This window comes from Scardinius erythrophthalmus (genome assembly GCF_964197995.2).
Source record: "Scardinius erythrophthalmus genome assembly, chromosome: 3".
NCBI lineage: Eukaryota > Metazoa > Chordata > Actinopteri > Cypriniformes > Leuciscidae > Scardinius > Scardinius erythrophthalmus.
In genome coordinates, this window is record NC_138223.1 from 13,992,463 (window position 1) to 14,015,982 (window position 23,520).

General features: G+C 38.9%; 1 protein-coding gene across 4 annotated transcripts in view; it reads left to right on the top strand.

Annotated features, from left to right (window-relative positions):
• Positions 1–23,520, top strand: part of fat1a (FAT atypical cadherin 1a) — an 88,534-nt gene that overhangs the window by 48,365 nt on the left and 16,649 nt on the right. For all 4 annotated transcript variants that reach the window (XM_081360943.1, XM_081360942.1, XM_081360944.1 and 1 more), the window contains exons 7-17: positions 814–953; positions 9,040–9,315; positions 9,550–9,760; positions 10,424–14,494; positions 15,202–15,398; positions 15,844–15,997; positions 18,995–19,228; positions 21,940–22,329; positions 22,563–22,777; positions 23,204–23,341; positions 23,432–23,520. The exon at positions 23,432–23,520 is cut by the window's right edge and continues 55 nt beyond it. In XM_081360943.1, the coding sequence (XP_081217069.1) occupies positions 814–953; positions 9,040–9,315; positions 9,550–9,760; positions 10,424–14,494; positions 15,202–15,398; positions 15,844–15,997; positions 18,995–19,228; positions 21,940–22,329; positions 22,563–22,777; positions 23,204–23,341; positions 23,432–23,520 (6,115 nt within the window). The remainder of the gene's footprint in view (positions 1–813; positions 954–9,039; positions 9,316–9,549; positions 9,761–10,423; positions 14,495–15,201; positions 15,399–15,843; positions 15,998–18,994; positions 19,229–21,939; positions 22,330–22,562; positions 22,778–23,203; positions 23,342–23,431) is intronic.

The window sequence follows — 23,520 nt, forward strand, 5'->3', positions numbered from 1 at the left end:
AAAAATTAGTTGTCTCTGTCCACCCTATGAAATTGTCTTACTATTGCATACATAAAGCATAGCTTATTTTCCTTGCCAGCCTATGCACTTAGTGTTGTTCACTTTGAAGGCCCAGTGCTCTCATTTTCTTTCATGTATGCTGTTTTCATTATTGTTGAATTTATGTTTGGTCATATAATCCGAAAATAATATATACTGCTGGTGATTAAGTGGCTGCTGGCAAGATCAAAAGAGCAGGATGACTGATACATTTGTATAATACAACTTAATGATAGCAAATGAATCAAATAGCCTAAATGTTTACTCAAAATTAAAAAAAAAAACACAGAATGTTATCCATTGGTAAAGCTGTTGGTGTTTTTAAAATGGCAAATAAAGAATTTTAAAATACTGATTAAGTCTTAGCTTTTCCTTGGACAGTTCCAAAAACTATCAATAGACAATTAATCAACTAAGCACTATGGTTATTGACCAATATATATCTCTGTACCACCACATTCTTGTATGGGTGAAATGGATCATTTATTTATATCTATTACTAAATTTGATATATTATTTTATTTCAAAATGCTTAATTTTAAATTGTAATGCTTAATTGTGCAGGGATATAGTAGTATAAATGTCAGACAGCCATTATGGTGGTTTACACAAAAAAGGTGAAACAGTTGCTGCAAAACCACAAACGTGACACCCTGACTTTAGCCACCTGTGCAGTTCTCTTTTTCTCTCTTCTGTCTTCAACTGCCTAACTTGTGATGATGGCCGTCTAATTTCCTGTCCATTTTGGTTGTGGTGAAAACCTCCTCTCAACAGGTGGTAATTCTGACAGTCGATTTGAAGTGGGGAAGGCGAGTGGGACAGTGATTGTGGCCCAAGTGCTGGACGCAGAGCAGAAATCCCATTACAACCTAACGGTGGACGCAACAGATGGCACCAGATCTGTCAGCACACAGGTAATTGAATTGCTAATGAAGTGTTTATGGAAGCAGAGCATTGTGCGCTCACCAAAGAGGCTTGGGCTTCTTTTTTGAGATCACTATGAGGGGCAAAAAATGGCTCAGACTTTTTTGTGCATGTACATTTGACTGGTGGCAAGGAAGAGAAAAGCAACCCAAGCATTTCCAGCTTTCCAAATTGAGTTTCCTTTTTTGACTGCACTGGCACTGTAAGTCCCAAAGGTCTTTTCTGTATGAGCTCACATCAGCCTTCAGTATTAAAAAAAGGAGCACAGCATCTTGCTGTTGATGTGGATGTAGATAGGTCTAGTGAAAGCACGAAAATTAAACCTGACCTTAAAATATGTTTTGCAGTGATTTTGTACAGGCTCAGTGCGGGCCAGGTCATAAGTTTATCTTAGAAAATGTTTTGAAATACCAGGCATTGGACAATTTCTCTAGTTAGAATCAGGTCAGATAATGTAGACATTTTTTGATGTCTAAAGGTTCCCTGAATGTTCTTTAAATACCTCACGTCACAACATGCTGGCAGACATTCCTTGGCCTGGCGGACGGAGAGTTTTTGGCCGGGGTTCCTGGAATCTTCCATTGTCTCATTCCTGGAGCGTGTGAGGAGGATGAAGCCGTCTGGCTCCCTGCTCTTTCATTTCGCTTCCTCTGACAGTCTCGCTCTTTTTCTTTTAATTCAGTTTTATATCTTAGGAGAACATTAACCATAACTTTCAATAATGTGTATTACAAAGTTTTTAAAACTTATCAATTTACTTTGACTTTTGCATTTGTTACAAATAAGATGAATGATGACACTTACTCTGCTTATTCCAAGGACTTTGCCAACAAAAAAATAGTTTTGGGGAAACTAACACACTCTTGTAAGGTTTGGAGCAATTTGAACACTACTGAAATGAAATGTGTGTGAATAATCAAAGTATCTACTTTAATCAAAGAACACCAACTGAGTCAGCTGATCAGTATTTTATTAAACAGTTTAAACCTGTTCGAAGTACACATTCCTAAAAGCTAAACTAATTAGTACCAAATAAGTGAGACTATGATTTATTTAAGTAACATTACTACTTTGAGGCACGCTTTTTTGTGAGTTAAATGGTTAATATAATGTAATTGGAGGAGAATGTAAAACTCTGACCTTTTATTAAAACTCCATTTTATTTTTAAAAGTCCATTATCGGTACAGTTGCTTTTTTACTGGAATATTACCAGGAAGATTTGTAGTAGTCTGTGAGTTATGGCAGAAAGTGTAAAACACATTGCTCCTGGTCTTCCCTGCATCATTTATATCACCTCTAAACTGGCCACATAGTTTATGTACTGATTTCCTGTTGGAGTGCGAGTAAATCTTTGCATATGGTCCTAAAGAGGTCACTGAAGAGCGGGGCTCTCTGGATGAGGGCCATGTTTTTGCCCTCACTCTCATGAACAGAGCCTGTTTTGTGAGCGGCTCCCCAACCCCCCTCCCAGGATATGTTTAGGCAACACTGTCGGAACTCTCTTGTGATCAAGCAGACCACTGTGGCCAATGATACCACCAAACACATACATTCCTGCACGCAAAATTAACTGCCACGAATATCCTGAACTGAAGCCCCCCCCCCCCCCCCCCACCCCTTCCAAATCTCCCACCCCTTCCAAATCTCTCTCCCTCTTCTTGACAAAAATTTCCAAACACAAAGGCAGTGGCATGACACTGAGTCCTTGCGCTGAAGCTCTTCAAAGTGTCTCTCGATCGACCCTGCTTAATCTGAAACTATTGTTGGGCCCTCAAACCTTTCAAGTCAAATCAGTTACAGTTGTCACATTCACAGGGCACAGAGTGCAGATTTTAGTGCCCTGCATCTGGCTTTGCCTGGAGCTGCTTGTGCACACATTTTTCTTTTTTGGGTTTATCATGTTTATGTGTTAATAATCACTTCTTGAGGTTCATTTATGTATCCGTTGACCTATAACGATTGAGGCTTTGATGGGAAATATTAATCTGGCTCTAAATCAGTGATTGTGTGTCTAATGTGAGTTTTGTTGGCTGATCTACTCTGTTTAGTCCCCTGTAATAAAAACTGGTATTAAAATCTTTTGTAAGTCTGAAAATCAACAACAGAAAAAAGCTTTTGGGTGATTCTCACAGCTTGTGTGGATCATATTTCACCCCAAAATCAAAAGGCAAAAAACATTAGCAAAATGAAGACCAGACCTGACCTGACTCGTTTATCACATTGATTTGAGTAGGATAATCTGTTACCATATTGATTAAAAAAAAATATAAAGAGAAAGAAAATGTATTCCAATTTTTTTTATCAACAACACTACGTCAGGGTTTCCCAGACTGGGGTTCGTGAAGGAACTTTAGGGGTGAGTTTAATGAAAATGTAATATAATCTAATTTCATGTATTTATTATTACGTAATCCAGATTACATGTAAGCAGTTACTACTATTTATTTTTTTTATTGATTTTTTTGTTTACAGTATTCATCCAGGCCCCAGTGGGAGCATCATTTTGCAACAGTAAAGAGAATTGTAAAAAAAAAAAAAAAAAAAACAACATTATTTTTTTTTATGCAAAATATAATATATTATAATTAAGTCAGAAAATATAAGTCAAAATATAATTTCTTATTCTTTCCTTTTTTTGTGATGAAATATTACCTTGACATTAACTGCTAACTGATACTATAAACAAAACTAAATTGCAGAATCTATAACTTGTTTTACCATTTGCCAGATGTCTCAGTACTGGTTTAATTCCAACTAGAGTTTTGCAGACATCCTTGGTACATTAGATCACCCTGACAGGAGTTTTCAGCTTGCTGGCTAATTAGCAATGACAAAAGTTTGTTGTACTCAACACTTCCTAATATCTCTGTAAATGCTCAGGCAGGTGCTGGAAAGCAAACTAGGCCAAACGAACAAATCAAGCAAATATTTGCCCTTAAAACATTTAAGAGGCGATATTAAGTGCACACCTGCAAGCTTTCATCTTGCATTACAAAGCAAGAGAAAGATGGATGAGTAATATAACCCATTTGAAACTTGTTTTATCTTTGATTTCTTCATTGGCCAACTAATGAGTTTGGCTACGAGAAGCACTTGTTTTGGAACAGCTGCATCTAAATACGAGCAGGTTCCAAAGTCAATTTCAGCATGTGACCCAGGGAGTATATCTACAACTATATCATGTGCCAGTTGTGTTTGAAAGAAAACACAATCTTGAACTGATTACAGCTGATTGATTTGTGTGAATGATTTTTGTTGCCCCTGCAACCCACCAAATGCACTTTTTTAATCATAAATCTGCATTCAGGCTCCACTTTTGCCTTTGTATGTCTAGTGACCCTCTCCTGAAGCGATTAGCTCTCTCCTCCTCGTGGAGCCGCATATCTTTGTTTAAATCAAAGTCATGTGTATTCCACATGGGCTTGCCAGACCTTCTCCATGCTCTATTTTCATTGTTTTTGCCATTTATCTCTACACTTCTTTTTTTTTAATCTCTCTTTCACCCCAATCTCAACAAAAGCACCACATTTCAGACAGGCAATGAGGGATTATGATTATTTTGGAAGGGAAGAAAAGAATGCAGAGGGGGAGGAAAGTGTATGCTGGGTGTAATCCTATTTTAGGCCTTCTGAGAGAATGTGTAGCAACCCTGTGTGTTTGCGACTGTGCCAAAGTCATTTTCCCTAAGACATGTCACATACAAAGAAATATGGGGATCTGGGTGAACAGTGCCCATTTCTGCCTGTGATTTCTTACCTTTCTTTGAGGGAATGCCCTTCAGAAAAAAGTACCCATCAGATATTTTTTTCTTTTGATAAGCCCCACTGAGTGACACCCGATCAAAACTCAAGAATTAAGTTTTGGGTCCGTAAGATACATTTATTTGTTGTGAAATATTACAATTTAAAATAATGGTTTACTAATTTAATATTTTAAAAAGTAAATATTTTTTCCTTATGTGTCACATTTTGTCTTCATAAATCATTTTAAGATGATTCATTGTTGAAAGTTGTGCTACTTGTAATCAATTTAATGCATCCTTTCTACATAAAAGTATACATTTCATATACAAAAAAAAAACATCTTACTGACCCCAAACTTTTGAAATGTAGTGTAATATAATAATTACACATGCCACAATACCTGTGCCTGGCACAATAAGGATGTTAAATCTAATAAATAGCTTGCCTATAATTGTGTGAGAGAGTTTTCAAGGTATGTGCATGCCTATGATTCAATAACACCCTGATCGAGACAAACAAGGCATTGAGGCAACCACGGAGGTCAAGCATCAGAGATTAGCTGAACAAATTGGATTATGACTGCGAAACGGAACAATTTTCAAGAGACTAAAATGTGACCAATTTTAAAATGCAATTTAGTCTGAAGTCTAAAATTACATCTGTTGCTAAAAGTATCTGTGGTATGTTCCATGTTATAACTGTCCTGTGTGTGTGTGTGTGTGTGTGTGTGTGTGTGTGTGTGTGTGTGTGTGTGTGTTTGTGTGTCTGTCTGTCTGTATTTTTTATTTTTTTTTACCCAGCCTGAGAGATGTCCATGTGTGGGAGATAATGCCCGTTTAAGTGGTAGAAGTTTGTAACTAGAATTTCACTTCAATAGTAGGCTGTACCTTATGGATCATCTGATGTGTGTGTATATATATCATGTTCACATATATAGATCTTAATTTTCATGTATAGTGTTACATTCCTCTCTGCTTTTCTCTCTCTCTCTTGCTCTTATTCTTATTGTGCCTCCCTTCTGTTCCTCATCTTTCTCCTTTTCTGTCTTTCACATGCGCATCCTTCTTCATCTGTCATTCACACTCTCTGATATTTTCCTTTAATCACTCCCTCACTCACCACTTCCTCTCGAATCCCTCCATCTGTCCTTCTTTCTCTATGTGTGTTAGACATTAGTGGAGCTCCTTTGAGCTTTTTCCCTGTACATTTGCATCACAGTCGCAAAGCCTGTCGTGCTGCTTAGAAAGCATCATGGAAAGCAGGCAGAATATAAACAAATACAAGCTACAAGCTTAATCTATTTACACCGGTGCTTTCAGTTGACTGTCTGTGCTGCCATTATTTACGAAAGAAAAAGAAAGCCAGGCTGCCAGGGCTAGGCTGCATGCCTCCAGGGAAAGGTGTGAGAAAGAAGCCAAGAGAAGAGAGAAAAAGGCCAAGATTTCTCTTCCCTGACCTTTGACATTCGATAAAACCAAACATGTTCTTCGGGGACAGGGGACGTGCTGATGCTGTCAGGACAAGTGTGAACATTGTCCACACTCACACCCACATGGGGTAATCTTGAGCTGAGAGTAAGTGGCAGCTAACAGCTAAATTTATATATATAAAATTTTATTTATTTATTGGCTGCGTCCATCAAACGTGGGTGAAAAATATATGTTCCAAAGTGAAACAACAAATTTGACAGAGATGATGGTTTATGAAGTGTTGAAACTTCAAACCTATTGCAAAAATTTATAGTGAATCAGAATGTTTGACAAAAAAAGTCTTCATTTAATGTGAATTATATTTGGTATGTTTAATTTTGTGGTAAGTACACAAAACAAACTGTTTTGTTTTTGTTTTTTAAGAAATTGATACTTTTATTTAGCAAGGGTGCATTCAGTTGTTCAAAAGTGACAGTAAAGACTTTTACATTGTTACTAAAAAATTAAAAACTGTTTTCAATTGTGATAATAATAAGAAATGTTTCTGTATTTTTGATCGAATAAATGCAGCCTTGTTGAGCATAAAATACTTAAAAAACTTACTGACTCTACAAACTTTTGAACAGTAGTAGTAGTATATGTTAGATTTTAATCTTTTAACTTTAATTTAAGGCAAATGATGAGTTAGAGTACAAGTACCTCGCTATTAGATATACAGTACATTAGATTCAATTCATGGTGATGCATTGCTATATCGTATTTCGATTATAACTGAAACTGCTGCAAATGCACAGCAGAGACCAATCTTCAGTACCAGTTTTACATTTGACTCGCTTCGCTTTTGTCAGGTGTGACGCCTTATAAAAGAGGCTCTGACCTCAGTGAGAATGCATGAAGAGTTATTATGCTTAATTATATGACCTGCTTCTACAGTAACTGAGCTCTCGGAAATGTAATGAATATATGAATTAGAATTATATGCACATATATAAAAATGTTAATAAAAGGATCTAATGTTTGTAATTTAATAGATTGATATGTCACTGAATTAACACAGCCCAAGTTAGAGTATATGTTAGAATAGAGCTTTCATGCTTTCCAGACGATGCACTCTTTTATGGTTGCTTGCTGATCGGTAAATTCATTCAGTCGTAACTCTGTGACATACTAAAACTGTCCCTCATATTCCTACTTTCACTCCTGTTCAGTCACTTGAAAACATATGTCACTAGAGGGACACATATGTGGCCAATTTATTTCTGAGGATTCTGGTTTGAATCAGTGGATCCAATGAGCTATAACCTTTTTTATGCAAAACGGCGCCACCTGATGGCTGGCATGTTGAACTTTAATAATACAATGCATTTCACCCCTTTATTTTCCATCCTGGTTTTATAAAAGTATGTCTGATTGTATAAACACAGCTCCTAGTATAGACTGAAAATGTGTCTGTGCTTAAATGAGCTATCTATATTAGCATAAGCCGATGCACAAGAAGTGTGTGCACTGAGCATTGCTAAAAAGTCAAAATGCTCATAAGTATGCAGTGGAATAACCTTGGCATTTCACTCGCTGTAGGACTTTTAACTGTTAATGAAACACATCCAAGTGCATTCACAATACAATCATTCCTAACCATAGAAAATGTCAACATGCAATGTTATCACAACCAGCCACAACTCATTTGGATTCATGTCGGTTTGCTTACATTCATTGCTGAAGTAACCAGGCATTTAAATTATTGCCGGAGTTATTAAAGGTATTGATCCAGTCAATATTAAAGCAGCCATAGAAGTTCTGATTCTCTGAGTTAATGGACAGCAAACATAAATGAAGTTCAATGTCATGATGTGCAAAAAAAAAAAAAAAAAATCAATAGTCTGTGTGTAGTCTAAACAACTAGTAGCTGACTAATCTGTCTTAAAATTGCTCTATATAATTAGGCTGGTTATTCATTTCAACTAAACATTGATCAGATAAGGTACCTGACAGATATTCTACAAATGTCACGTGTAATTATTTCAGTCTTCAAACACTCTATCAAATGCCAAATCCCAATATGCATAGTGCTAATATACACTCATAGTGTGCTGTAGTACTCCAGAAAAATCATGATCCTAAACTTTATCTCCATACAGAAATTCATTATGTCATGACTTAACAAGTGGATAAATATAACTTGTATTCAAATTTGCATGCAGCCATCATAGTCCTCACAAACAATCAGAGACCTACAGATTATTCACAACCTTGCTCACAGCAGGTGATCTGAAATCTAGTAGTAATTGTATAGAAATATATTGTTGAATATTTGTTACAAAAGCTGTGCTTTGATGGCTGCAGGGGCGATGCTTTAAAGAGGAATAATTTAGACACCCAGCTTCCCTGAGAGGGTTTACCTGAGTTGACAGGCACAGAGATGTGAGGTTGTGTCTTTTAATTAATCCTTTCAAAAGCATCCGTAGTCCTTACTAAAAAATTGATAAATGTAGATAAACTCAACAGCAACAGCATTGAACAATTAGTTGGCTGTTATACTGGCCTATCCTTACTGTCTCGCTGATCTTTCACAAATTATCATTTTTCTTCTACAGTTTTGAAATGCTGAATGAATTTCAGCCTTGGTGAATTTGTATATGGGTGTACATTTAAGATGCAGTCAGTCTCTCACTCTCTTCCTTTTGCTCTTCTTACAGTGGTCTTTGTTAGCCAGATATTTTCCTTTTTTAGTTTATGGTTTTAACTATTCCTCATAGAATGTCAGTGATGTGATCAATGATCATAGTAATGTTATCATTATCATATCATTATTACTGAAAATAAATTGTTACACTGTATACTTTTAACAAGGCTTTATAGTTCCTAAATTATTTACTTTACTTTTTATTGTATGTTTTTACAGGTTCTTATTAAAGTGATTGACACCAACAACCATCGTCCTCAGTTCTCTAAGTCTAAGTATGAAGTGGATGTCCCTGAAGATACCCCACCTGAGACAGAAGTGTTACAGATTACAGCTACAGACCAGGATGAAAAGAACAAGCTTACCTTCACTCTCCTCAGCAGCACTGACCCATTCAGTCTACGCAAGTTCAGACTAGATCCTGGAACAGGAGTGTTGTACACTGCAGAGAGACTAGACCATGAAACCATGCACCAACATACACTAACTGTCATGGTAAGATCATGTGGTCTGCTATCTACATCATCTATCCAATTGATTTTTCTGTCTGATTTAGAAATGTTCAGCCAGTCAGCCATCCATCAGCTTAAACTATCCTGGCAGTTTGTATTTGCTCATATTCATTAGACATTGCACGTGTTTGATGTGTTTCACATAAGCTGGTAATTAAAGTGTTGAAATTACTGGAGAATTGCTTTTTTATCCTTTCATCTGCCCTCCACACTGCAGGTACGAGATCAGGACATTCCTGTAAAGCGGAACCTGGTGCGTGTGATTGTAAATGTGCAGGACACCAATGACAATGCACCTTGGTTCTCTGGTTCACCATATGTGGGCCGTGTGTTTGAATCTGCTGCCATCGGCTCTGTGGTGCTTCAGGTCTCTGCTCTTGACAAAGACAAAGGCCAGAATGCTGAGATCATCTATAGCATTGAGTCAGGTAATAAATCTGATTGAATTGATTGCTCTTGACGTTAATCCAGTATGTCCTGGAAACTACATATGTGTACACATGATGTATGAAATGTCTGAACATGGAAAAGGCAAGGAAGTAGAAAAAGACTGTAAGTTTGAAATGCTGTCTTAGTTTTAACATGGGATATTGTAGAGAGAGCCACAGGAGCGGCCCATGCTGGCCACTTAGAGATGAAAATGTGGGAAATATTGAATGTGGCAGCCAATGATCCTGCAGTCCATCAAACTGTAAGAGTTTTGAAAGCAGAGCATAGCACAGAAATGATGCCAAGTGGCCTTTTGAGAATGCACATATTTGAAATGTCTGAGATTACAGAAGCTAGTTGAAATGTATTGTATATATGTGTGTGAGACAGCGAACATTGTTCAGATAACATACTGAATGACTGACGCTTAGGCAGTACAGCCGCTTCCTTTCATCGACTAACTGCAAATTCAAATATTCAGTATAAATAAAGCAAAACAAAGAGATTTATGCTTACAAAAGGACTTTGAATAAATGCATCCATGATTTTTTTACTTTCCTCTTTAAAGTTTAAAGTTTTACCTCAAAGGTTTAAACCAATGAGTTCTAAAAAGTCCTGAAAATGAAATCTGAGTGATGCATCTTTTTCATTTTTCTTCCTAGGAAATGTTGCCAATTCCTTTGCCATTGATCCTATCCTGGGCACCATCAGTGTGGGAAAGGAGCTGGACCGTAGCAACAAGAACCATTTTGAGCTAACTGTGAAAGCCTCTGATAAAGGCATACCACCTCTTAGTGCTACTGCTGCTGTTGACATAACTGTCACTATTTCTGACAATGCCATCCCTAAATTTTCAGAGAACGAGTTTTCTGCTGAGGTCAGTGAAACTGCTTTGCCTGGAACCTTTGTATGTTTGGTTACCGCCAACAGCCAATCATCAGTATTCTATCAGATCAAAGATGGAAACATGAATGGAGCATTTGACATCAACCCCAACTCTGGAGTTGTTGTGACCCATTCGGTTGTGGATTATGAGACTATTCCTTCATATAAACTAACCATTCAGGGAACCAACATGGCCGGTCTGGCAAGTAACACTACTCTACTGATTCACTTGAAGGATGAGAATGACAATGCTCCTGTATTCATTCAAGATGAGTTCACTGGAATGGTCAGCGAGTCTTCTCCAGTCAACAGTGTAGTCCTCACCAAAGACAACATACCACTTGTCATCCGTGCGTTAGACACTGACTGTGATGCTAACTCGAGGCTGGTCTATCAGATTGTTGAGCCATTTGCCCATAATTACTTTGCAATCGACTCTAGCACTGGTGCAGTCAGAACCATCAGCGAATTGGACTATGAACAAAGATCTGTGTTTCGCTTTTCGGTTCAAGTCCACGATATGGGAATCCCTCGTCATTTTGCAGAGAAGGCTGCTAACGTGACGATTGAGATCCTGGACATCAATGATTGTCCGCCTCAGTTCAGCCAAGATCTATATGAAACCACAGTCTTAGTGCCAACTTTCAAAGGAGTGGAAGTTATCACAGTAAATGCATCAGATGCAGACTCTGGTCCAAATTCAAGGCTGTTTTACTCTATTGTTGAAGGCAATATTGGAGAGAAGTTTAAAATGGACCCGGTCACAGGGGTTATCACTATTCAAAATGTCACTCAGCTTAGAAGCAGGTATGAGCTCAGAGTGAGGGTGTCTGATGGCAGGTTTTCTAAAACAGCTTTAGTAAAAATAAATGTCAGAGAGAATAAGGAGAGTACTCTGAGGTTCACCCAAGAATCTTATAAGGCCTCTGTGCCAGAAAATTCCTTAGAGAAGAAGACTTTAGCCGTAATAGCTGCAGTGGGAAACCAAGTCAATGAGCCTTTGTTTTATACCATTCTGAACCCTGATAAGAGATTCACAATAAGCCGTACCTCAGGAGTACTCTCATCTACAGGCACACCCTTTAATCGAGAAGAGCAAGGAATATTTGATATTGTGGTCGAGGTGACCAGAGAAGACAAGTCATTTGATGTAACCCATGTCCTCGTCACTGTAATAATTGAGGATGTCAATGACAACCCACCTGTGTTTGTCAATTTACCCTATAAGGCACTAGTGCAGGTTGACACAGAGGTGGGTCATGTCATCACAAAAGTGACTGCGGTTGATGCAGATATTGACCGAAATTCTGAAATCAACTACCATCTCCTGGAGCTAAATGAGTTTATTCAGATCAGCATGGATGGTGAAATCTCACTTACAAAGAAGCTTGAGAAAGACTCACTTAACACTGAATTTGTAATCACCATTGTAGCCAGAGATGGAGGTGAACCAGCACTTTCCTCATCCATTGAAGTGCCAATAATGGTTGTAAACAAAGCAATGCCTGTGTTTGAGAAAGCCTTCTACAGTCTGGAGATCCCAGAGAGCATACAGTTACTAACACCTATTGCACACATTCAGGCTAATGACTCAGAAGGCCCTAGAATTGTGTACACAATCACAGAAGGGGACCCTCTCAACCAGTTTTCCATCAATTTCAATACTGGCGTCATTCAGGTTTTAAAGCCTTTGGATTTTGAGACCCACCCAGCCTATAAACTTAGTGTAAGAGCTACCGACTCGCTAACTGGTGCCAAAGCTGAAGTGTTTGTTGACATAATCTTGGAAGATGTTAATGACAACCCACCGGTTTTCTCTACCAAATTGTACAATGCAAGTCTTTCTGAAGCATCAGTGATTGGGACGTCTGTATTGCAAGTCTCAGCTACAGATGCTGACACTGGTAACAACAAAGTGCTCTTTTACCAGATTGTTGAAGATAAAGACAAGAGCTCTTATTACTTTAGCATCGACCGTGACACGGGCACTATCTGGACAACTCAGATGCTTGACCACGAAGAAAAAACTTCACATAAACTGATAATTAGAGCAGTGGATGGAGGAGTGCCTGCCCTTTCCAGTGAGGTCATAGTATTAATTGATGTAACAGACCTTAACGACAACGCTCCAGTGTTCTCACAGAATGTCTATGAAGCTATGGTCAGTGAACTGGCCCCCCGTGGCCACTTTGTCACCCAGGTTCAGGCTTCTGATGCTGACAACTCGGATAGTGGTAAACTTGAATTCTCAATTATATCAGGAAATGAAGGGCAAAACTTTGCTATAGATCCAAAGACTGGGGCCATACTCATATCAAACCACCGGAAACCCCACATGGAGTCTCTCTATAACATCAATGTGTCTGTATCAGATGGTGTATTCAGAAGCTCAGCTATTGTGAAGGTCAGTGTTATTAGTGCTAATTTCCACAATCCTACCTTCAACCAGGTAGATTACGTGGTTGAGCTTCTTGAGAACTCACCGGTTGGAACAATGGTGGTTGAGGCTCAAGCCACAGATGAAGACTCAGGCACATATGGAAGACTCACCTACCATATAGTCAATGAAATTGCTAAAGACAAGTTCTCAATCTCTGAAAATGGAGAGATTTTTACTTTGGAGAGTCTTGACCGAGAGAATGCATTGGAGAAAGTGATTCCGATTTCCTTAATTGCTAAAGATGGTGGTGGCAAAGTTGGCTTCTGCACTGTAAATGTGATCTTAACAGATATTAATGATAATGCCCCGCAGTTCAGAGCTGCTGATTACAGAGTTAATGTTGCTTCCGATGTGCCAAGAGGAACAACCATACTTAAGATTGCAGCATCCGACATGGATGAAGGTAGTAATGCCGACATCACCTATTCTATTGAAGCGGACACAGACAATGTTGAGGAGAATTTTGAAATCCACCAGTTCAGTGGTGTCATTGTAACAAAGGAAAGCCTCATTGGATTGGAGAACCAACTATACACGTTTCTTGTGCGAGCAAAAGATGGCGGAAATCCTACCAAGGCCTCTGTTGTTCCCGTCTATGTCAGGATTCTTGCACCCGAGGTCCCAGTGCCAAAGTTCATAGAGTCCCACTACAGATTTGCCATAGATGAAGATCTTCCTCTTGGTTCAGAAATAGATGTCATTCAGGCCGAAAGTGATCAGCCAATCTTTTACAGCCTGGTGAAAGGGAATACTCCTGAGAGCAACCAGGATGAGGTATTTGTGGTTGACCCCAACTCAGGATCTTTGAAGCTGGAGAAGAAGCTTGACCACGAGAGCACCAAATGGTATCAGCTATCCCTACAAGTACAAAGCGAATATGATGGTAGTAAAGTGGTCTCCGCTGTGGACATTAGTATCCAGGTCAAAGATGTCAATGACAATCGACCGCTCTTTGAGTCAAACCCTTATGAAGCTTTTGTTGTGGAGAATCTCCCAGATGGCACTTCTGTTATACAGGTAAAGGCCACAGACCTGGACTCAGGCACTAATGGCCATGTGGTTTACAATCTCGATCCCAACCAAGAGACAAAGGACATAGCAGAATTGTTTGCGATCAACAGTGAAACTGGATGGATTACCACATTAAAGGAACTTGACCGTGAGAAGAGAAATAAATACACTGTTTCAGTCTTAGCCACTGACCGCGGAGACAAAGAACAGCTGATGACCAGTACCAAGGTGGATGTCACCGTGGTAGATGTAAATGACAACCCCCCAAGGTTCACAGCAGAGATATATAAGGGCACAGTAAGCGAAGATGACCCACCTGGTGGAGTCATTGCCATTCTTAGCACTACAGACCTGGACACAGAGGACAATAATAAGCAAATCAGCTACTTTATCACAGGTTGGTCTGATGTTGATTTTGTACTTCTAGTTTAATTTTTGCAGTTGCATGCCACCATTATCATTTGAGTTGAATTTGAAAGGATAGTATAAGTTTACTACTTTATAATGGAATAATTTATTGTACCAGCAATTAACAATCTGTGGGAAGCCACTCAATGCTAATGCAAAATATCCTATGAAGTGATCAAATTGTCACGTTTTAAGGGATTTCTGTGTAAAGAATACTTAGATCACAATGAGATTTTAAATTGAAAACTGGATAGTTTTCCTATAATGACGCTTTTAAAACAAAGTGGGAATGTTTCAGCTCTGGTGATAATTAATTAGCGCAAACATCGATGCCAAGCTGGAGATGAGATGAACCCTTTCTGGCACAGAAAACAGTCTCATTACATCCACTCGTCTTCGCCTGATCGTGGAGTGATGACAGAAATTGGCACAACAAGTCACACTGCCACTTATTTATATAGACGCTTTGTGTTACTGTTGTGAAGTCCAAGAAAACAAGAAGTGAAGCTTCATGAACGCTGTAGATTATTCATTGCACTGATATCTCACAGTGACCTGTTAAATAAAACAGATATAAATTGAGTCACTACTATAGCTACTACACATACTGCAGAAAACCACACAAATACATAGTCAATTTATCTGCCATTCATGTTCATTAGTTTGACTGACATTTCTCATGTTTGCTCTCTGAAGGTGGAGACCCCTTGGGGCAGTTTGGCATTGAGCATACTCAAGGCGAGTGGAAGGTCTCAGTGCGGAAACCTCTCGACAGGGAGGAGAGGGACAATTACTTGCTGAACATTACGGCCACTGACGGGACCTTCACAGCCAAGGCTATAGTTGACGTCAAGGTCTTGGATGCCAATGACAACAGCCCAATTTGTGAGAAGGTATGATAGTTAGTTCTGTGTGTATGTGTGTGTGGGAAGCAAAATGTCATGTAGTCTGATTCTGTCAGTTCAGGGGAGGGTGCTGCCTACCCGCTGTGCATGCTAAATGGGTCGAGACTTAGAGAGAAAGAGAGAATGTCAGGAGGGATTTGAAAGGGTCCTTATGTGAAATGCAGCATTTAAGAAACAAAGAGAGCAATTTTGCACTAAGAGAGGGTTTTGTGAGGGCTAATGTGCTTCCTTTACTTATTGTGATCCTTTTTGAATAATGTTAATTTAATAGAACTCCTGCGGTGCAAATCTTTTAGCCCTCTTTTCAATTTGGCTTTACAATTATCACCAAGCTCTTCCTCTGTCCTATCATTTCTCTCTTCTTTTTGGCCCCATCATCCCATTTTTGAAGTCACTTCTGCTTGTCACATGTCTCCCTTTCTGTTGTTTGCAGTCATTCTATATGGAAAGTGTCCCGGAGGACTCCCCTGCTGGTAGGCTGATCCTGCAGGTCTCCGCCACCGATGCCGACATCCGTTCCAATGCACAGATCTCATACGAGTTGCTAGGGTCTGGATCAGAGCACTTTAGCATTGACTCTGAGACAGGTATGCTTTGGTATTTGCATGTGCACGTCGAATAGGCCAAATGTACCTTTGGTAAAATGTTGTGTTTGATTTGTGTGTGCCCATGACCCTACTCAAACTCTTTCACTATCGCACAGTGAGAGGGTCCTCAGCAGGGTCAATATGTATTATGAATTTTGTCAAAGCTTTAGTATTATTGTACATGTTTGTGCATTGTAAAGCTTTAGAAAGAAAAAAATGATATAAAAATATATATTTTAAATTGTGGATATTTATATACACAACTGTTCAAAAGTTTGGGGTCAGTAAGATTATAAGTTTTCCAGTAAGGAAGCATTAAATTGAGCAAAATTGACAGTAACGATATTTACAACATATTTCTATTTCAAATAAATGCTGTTCTTTTAAACTTTCTATTCATTACAAATCCTGAAAGAGAATCTCTCATGGTTTACCATCACAGGAATAAATAATATTTTAAATATATTAAAATAGAAAACAGTTATTTTAAATTTGAAAAATATTTAACAGTATTGCTGTTTTCACTGTATTTCTGATAAAATGTCAGGGATTCTGCTTTCCGGATGAAGGTGGGAAGATCATTCCACCAGCAAGGAACAGTGAACAAAAATTTTCTGGAGAGTGATTTTTTGCCTCTCTGTGATGGTACCACGAGCTGTCGTTTATTTACCAATTGTAGGCTTCTGGTAGCTGAGCCTATGGTAGATCTGAAAATAAGCGTCAATGCCTTGAACTTGATGCGAGCAGCAAGTGGTAGCCAGTGCAGATATATAAAGAGAGGTGTGATGTGGGCCCTTTTGGGCTCATTGAAGACAAGATGTGCTGCAGCGTTCTGAATCATTTGTAGAGGTTTGATTGCACACGATGGAAGTCCAGCCAGAAGAGCATTGCAGTAATCCAGCCTAGAAATGACGAGGGCCTGAACGAGAAGTTGTGTTGCATGCTCTGTTAGGAAAGGCCTGATTTTCCTGATGTTGTGTAGTGCAAACCTGCATGACCGAGCTGTCTTTGCGATGTGGTCTTTGAAGGTCTGTTGGTCCTCAAAGATTACTCCAAGATTTCTAGCAAATACTGTATATGCCACATACCCACAGAACATTTTCAGCACCATTTGCTTATGCCTGCAGTCAAACACATTCTATTTAAAACCATAATGATTTCTAATTTAATTACTTGTATAATTCCAGGGAAGAATGTACACCCTTGGGCTTTTATTACTGTTTTCCAGTGAATACCACAGAATTCTGTTCCTGATATTATTCTTTTACATTTTTTACTTGCCTGTTTTAACATACTCGCACAAAATATTTTAATAAACATTTCAGCAAGTGTTGCCCCACTTCAGCTATTAACTCTAGTCAACTGTCTCTCAACTGTGTGAATTAAACATTGGTTCCAGCCGGAAAGAGAGCAGAAATCAACAGTGGGTTTGTGACAGCGTCACACTGCTAATACACAAAAGCTTTTGTAAAGGCGCTACTCACTGGCTCTTTGATAACACTGAGTGTGAAGGCAGGGAATGCTGGCTCACAAACTGAAGGAGCGCTACTGTTCTTCTGTGTGGGTTTAGTGTGCATGGAGGATTTTCTTCACTTTTTTCCCCCTTCGTTCCATCGTGAAAAAGAAGAGGAGCATTATAGTAAGTTAGCAATGCAAAGAGTGCTCTCGTTCGAGCCAACCAGACCCCTGAAAGCTGGCGGCTGCTTTTCCAAGGGTGACTTTCCCTTTTCTTCTTTTCTCACTCAGCTCACTCTCAGAGCAGCCCACATGCCGACTGCACTTTATCCTCCCTTACAATTTCTCACCATCCCTCTCTTTAATATTTTCTGTTTCATAAAGCCGCTCAGCACAAGGATGATTTTAGCTCCCCTCAAGGGGAAACTTTTGGACACCCTGCATTCATTCATTCTTGAGATGTGCCCCAGCTAAAAGGTCGAAACCAAACAGCTGTCACACAAAAGTGCAGTTTTAAATTAGTGACCACTTCAAAGGAATATGTAGTTCACGCTTGCTGAAATTATTAGGTCAGATAATTTTCTCATCACAGAGATGACTGTCTCCCTCGCTCACTGCTTTTCTTTTAAGGGCATTCTTAGAGTGTCCTCTTGACTTCACAGATGAGAGAGTTTGAAGTGGAATTGGATTGTATCTTGTTCATTAGTGCAGTGCCAGCTAATGTTCAAAAATCCCTCCATCAATCTTTTTTTTTTTTTTTAAGCAAGCGACAACTATGATAAATATACATAAAGCAACTTTGCAGACATGAAGAATGAGAGAGCAGTAAACTATTTGTGTGGGGAAGCAGTATCAGGGTGCCTACAAGCTAAAGTTTATGCTAATTCACAGAATGTGTTTGTTCTCCCAAAAATGAAAAATGATGTCATCATTTGCTCATACTTGTGTTGTTCCAATTTCATAAGACTTTCATTCATCTTAAATACAAATGAAGAAAATGTAAATTTTTGCTGGAAGTACCTCCACTGGAAGTACGTGCAACCAAAACTTTGACACTTCAAAAAGTTGTTAACAACATTGTAAACGTAATCCGACAGATCACTTTATATGATGAACGAATATAATTTAGGCTTTTGTTCACATATAACCAATGATCAATGGACATTCATAGATCACATTAAATATGGTCAGTTAAATGAGAAATCTTTCAGGTTTCATCTTTATTTGCGTTTCGAAGATGAACAAAGTCTATTGGGTTTGAAGGTGAGTAAATGATGACAGAATTTCATTTAAAAGGGCTGCAAAAATGCAGAGGTTCGTGAAAGTGAAACTCTGTTGTGCAACCAAAAGTTTTTAGCTTTTGATGCAACAAACCAATGACCAATGAGATTTCATAATGGGAAGGGCTACTCAGCACGACTCTGTGGTCACAGCTGGGTAGAAAAAATCCCACATAATTTACATGGAAGAGCTTTTATCTTTTCTGACATTCTTATCACATCTGGTTAGGACACAGTGTAAAGTGTGTTTTTGTATTATCAGGTGAATTGAAAACACTTCTTCCTCTGGATCATGAGGAAGAAGAAGTGCACAAGATGAAGGTGCGTGCTCTGGATGGAGGTGGACGCTTTTGTGAAGCAGAAGTTGAAATCACAGTCGAAGATGTTAACGACAATGCTCCGCAGTTCACCTCTGACCCCTACACCTTCACTGTGTTCGAGAACACAGAGATAAACACACCTGTGGCTCGCCTGTATGCCTCGGACCTGGACACAGGTAAGATCCCCAGTTCCAGTACAATGATCAGTGATGTAACTTTGTTGGGGGTTCAGTCAGACAACTATCAGTGGGGGTTGCTAATACAATATGTACAATAACAGTTGCAGAAAAAAATTACATCCAGATATCAATTTCAATAGTACATTGACTTAAATTTATCGACACAGAAGTCATGTTTAACGTGATAATAGTTTCATCCTTACATCTACTATAATACAATATATTGTTAATCACTAGATTCTTCACGTCAGTGAATAAATACATAGATTGGCATGGAATTCTTGTGTGTCTTAATGGTCTGGTGGTAGAACTTTTGTTAAGCGTGTCAGAGAGGTTTTTGGATTCTAATACAGCCTCGTATATGTATGTATGTATGTATGTATGTATATACTGTATATATACTGCATATATCATATATATTTTGCGATGTTCATCGCAAAGATGTGAGCATGGAAACATTTGTGTGCATTTTGTTTTGTGAATTCACCGGAATGAATAGAGCGCTGTTAAGCGATAGATTAAAGCGTTCGTCTTTGTGAAGACTGTGCATGAGTGCCAAGAGAACACTATTGCCTTCCGCCTCTGATAACGGCGGCAACGAGTACTCAGCACGATTTCAAAAACAACACATTCCAGCGGCAGATTGCCTCTTATTTAAAACAAACGAACGAATGGCTAATCAAATGGAGATGTTTATTTTGTATTGGTACATCCGTGCCGCAAGATGTTTCAAAAAGTGGTGGGGACATGTCCCATCCGTCCCACCTACAAATTAAGCCTATGACAATGTTATATTTATGTCACTATTGTGTGTGCTTGTAAGTGTGTTTCCCAAGATATTCTCCTATTTTGCAACAATATGGTTGGTTGGAGGCCATCTGTTGTGTTAGTACATTAGAGAGGAAACCAACACTCAGTCAAACAGGGCAGCACCTTTATATCTGAGAGAACACAAATTTCCATTTGCATGGATTCCTCTCTTATCTTTCTTTTGTTCTGTACTCTCTATCCTCAAAGAGACACATTGTGTGCTCAGCGTATATTCCAGACTCTATTTCACTTAAGCCCAGCCTAAACTGCCTAAAAATATTATTCCTTCATTTTTCAGCATCAGTGCCACATCCTTCATATCACTGGTTACTTTTTGAAAGCCCCATATGTGATAAAATAGTTCAACTCTATAGACCGCATCCGTGACATGTTTTACCTGCACTTACAATGGAGGTCTATGGGACTAACCTATAATAGCTGTACCGTAAACTTGAAATGATCATAAGAGGGAGTTTATTCAATGATCTATAGACTTGCATCATACTGAACTGTCATGAAGTAGCTGCATTACAGTAATTTAGTCTGACTGAAACTTTGTAAAACACAAGAGATTGTGTTATCTGGCTATAATGAGAGAGTGTGTCTTGATAGATAGAATTGTACTAGCAAGCCACAAATGAGGCTTACTCAAAAATGCATTAGAGGGATTAGTGTACTCTATCTTCATCTTGTTTGTTTGTGTGTGTGCTTTTCTCAATACAATAAGTGGCACTCATTCACACTTCTTAATATACTGCACAGGACCAGAGGTTTCACCACTGAATCCTTTGTAGGACGAATTTATAAGTCATTATAGTTGAGCAAATGAGACGGAGACACGTTCGAACTATAGGTTCTTGCAAATCATTATGACTGCTGGAGGCTTTGCTATTGATTTGAAAGCAGTTTAATTTGTGAAATGTATTGATCTTTTGGTAATCTTTATGAATTAGTTTCCTTTCTTAGTAGGAAATATGATCGTTTCAGTTGTGCTTTAAATGACGTTTTATTAACAAGGTTCGGGAGGAGCACGTTCAGATAATTAACACAAGTGGAGAGCACTCAGCAATCAATGGTAAGAGGTATATATACTCAGCAGTCTCACCTCATTTCATTGACAGTTTTTGCAGCATCCCTCCACCACCCCTTCTCCATGCTTCTAGTCCTAAAACACTAGGAATACGGGGGGAGTACTCTGGGTTCGGGCCGAACTCCGAGCTCGGAGCCCTCCCTCCGGACAGCACGCCAAACACGCATTAAACTTTACCCCTTCAAAATTATATGTAAGTGTGAACTCGTGAAATTAATGAATAATTGTAGAATTGCTGTCTAATTACACTACCTTTCAAAAGTTTGGGGTCAGTAAGATTTAAAAAAAAAAAAAAGAAAGAAAGAAAGAAAGAAAGAAAGAAAAAGAAATTAATATTTTTATTTTGCAGTGATGTGTTAAATTAATCTAAATTGACAGTAAGGATTTTATAATGTTACAAAAAAAAAGAATAAATTCTGTTCTTTTGAACTTTCTATTCATCAAAGAATCCTGAAAAAAATGTGTGATGGTTTCCACAGAATATTAAGCTGCACAATTGTTTTCAAATTTAATAAGAAATATGTCTGGAGCACCAATTCAGCATATTAGAATGATTTCAGAAGGAACGTGTGACTGAAGACTGGAGTAATGGCTGCATAAAATTTTCTGTTATAAGTTACAATATAATAATATCATATTTCTTTGTATTGCAGTTTTGGTATATGTGCCAGACAATCAGAATCAAGATTTTAACAATGCTGCGGTATAATTTGTATTAAACTAGATTCCTTTTTTTGAGAGATTGATAAAACAAACAGACATATTACATGTCTATATTAATCTCATTGTTCTTTGTGTGTGTGTTTAGGTTCTAATGCAGAGATCCTCTATTCACTGCTGGACTCTGCTGATGGTGTCTTCTCCATTGAGGAGGAGACGGGCGTCGTACATCTGGATCGTCCTCTGGACCGTGAGCTCCAGTCGCTCTACACCCTCCGGGCCCGCGCCACCGACCGTGGTTCCCCGCGCCATCTTTCCTCTCTCACCACCCTCAGTGTTTCCATCTTGGATATTAACGACAACCCTCCAGTCTTTGAGCGGCGTGAGTACACTGCCACCATTGCTGAAGACATCCCGATGGGAACCCAGGTGTTGCGGGTGCACGCAGCCAGCCGAGACACAGAAGCAGGCGCAGAGATTACGTACGCCATTATCAATGGAAATGAGAGAGGAGCGTTCCGCGTCGACCCCAATACAGGTAAACACAGCAGCTGATCTATCTATCATTCAATTATTCATTGATTTATAGATTTTATTTACTTGGAAAAAAAATATTATTTAGAGGGTTCATTAATGTATTTATATATTTTTTTCATTTATTTATTTATTTATTTATTATTTAATTTATGTATATATTTTATTTGATTATTTATAAGATATGTTGTTATTTAGAGACTTTATTATTTACACTCAATGTCCTTTTCTTCCCAGGTGGTGTCTTTGTTATCGAACCTTTGGACTACGAAACATCACATGAATTTTATCTAACAGTGGAGGCTACAGATGGAGGCACACCGTCACTCAGCGACATGGCCACGGTGAACATCAACTTGACTGATGTAAACGACAACAGCCCCATCTTCAACCAAGACATCTACTCAGCCGTGATCAGTGAAGACGCAGAACTGGGAAAGACTGTGCTCACTGTGAGTCATTGGCTTCTCTTTCTAAAGCACTTCTGATTTTATTGTGCCCTGCACAGGTCTCTGTGTTATATCATCTCCTAAAAGTCAACACAGAGCAAAGAACACACACACACACTATACAAACACAGTCCAATTTCAAACCAGAGCTTGGCGACTCACCCCAATCTTTAATCTGTAGTCTTCTCTCTCGCTCTGGTCATTTATTAGAGATGTTCATGTCTTATCATGCTGAATATAAATTGTGAATGTGAAAGTGAGGCTTTGATACCCAGCTCTGTTTCACTTGCGTGCCTTCTGATTTCCCTTGGGCGTCTCAGCCAATAGTTACTGACTAGCGAAGCAAGGACAAAATGCGGGGGTGCTGCATACCTGAGTCCGTGGCAATCTTTGTCTTAACCCGGTTTGTGTTTCTGTGTGTGCGTGAAGGTCATGGCCGACGATGCAGATGGTCCATCCAGTAATCAGGTGCGCTTCTCCATCATTGATGGCAATCAAGGCAGTCCTTTCACCATCGACCCCGTCAGAGGAGAGGTCAAGGTGGCTCGGCAGCTCGACAGAGAGAAGGTAGAAAACACTCAGGCGTCTCAGCAGCAGGTGCATTGACAGTCTGTTGCTGAAACCTAATGATGACATTGTGTTTTGTTTGTTTTGTAGACCTCAGGTTACACGCTGACTGTGTTGGCCTCTGACAACGGAAGCCCGGCTCGATCCAGCAGCGCTACGGTCAATGTAGACGTCTCTGA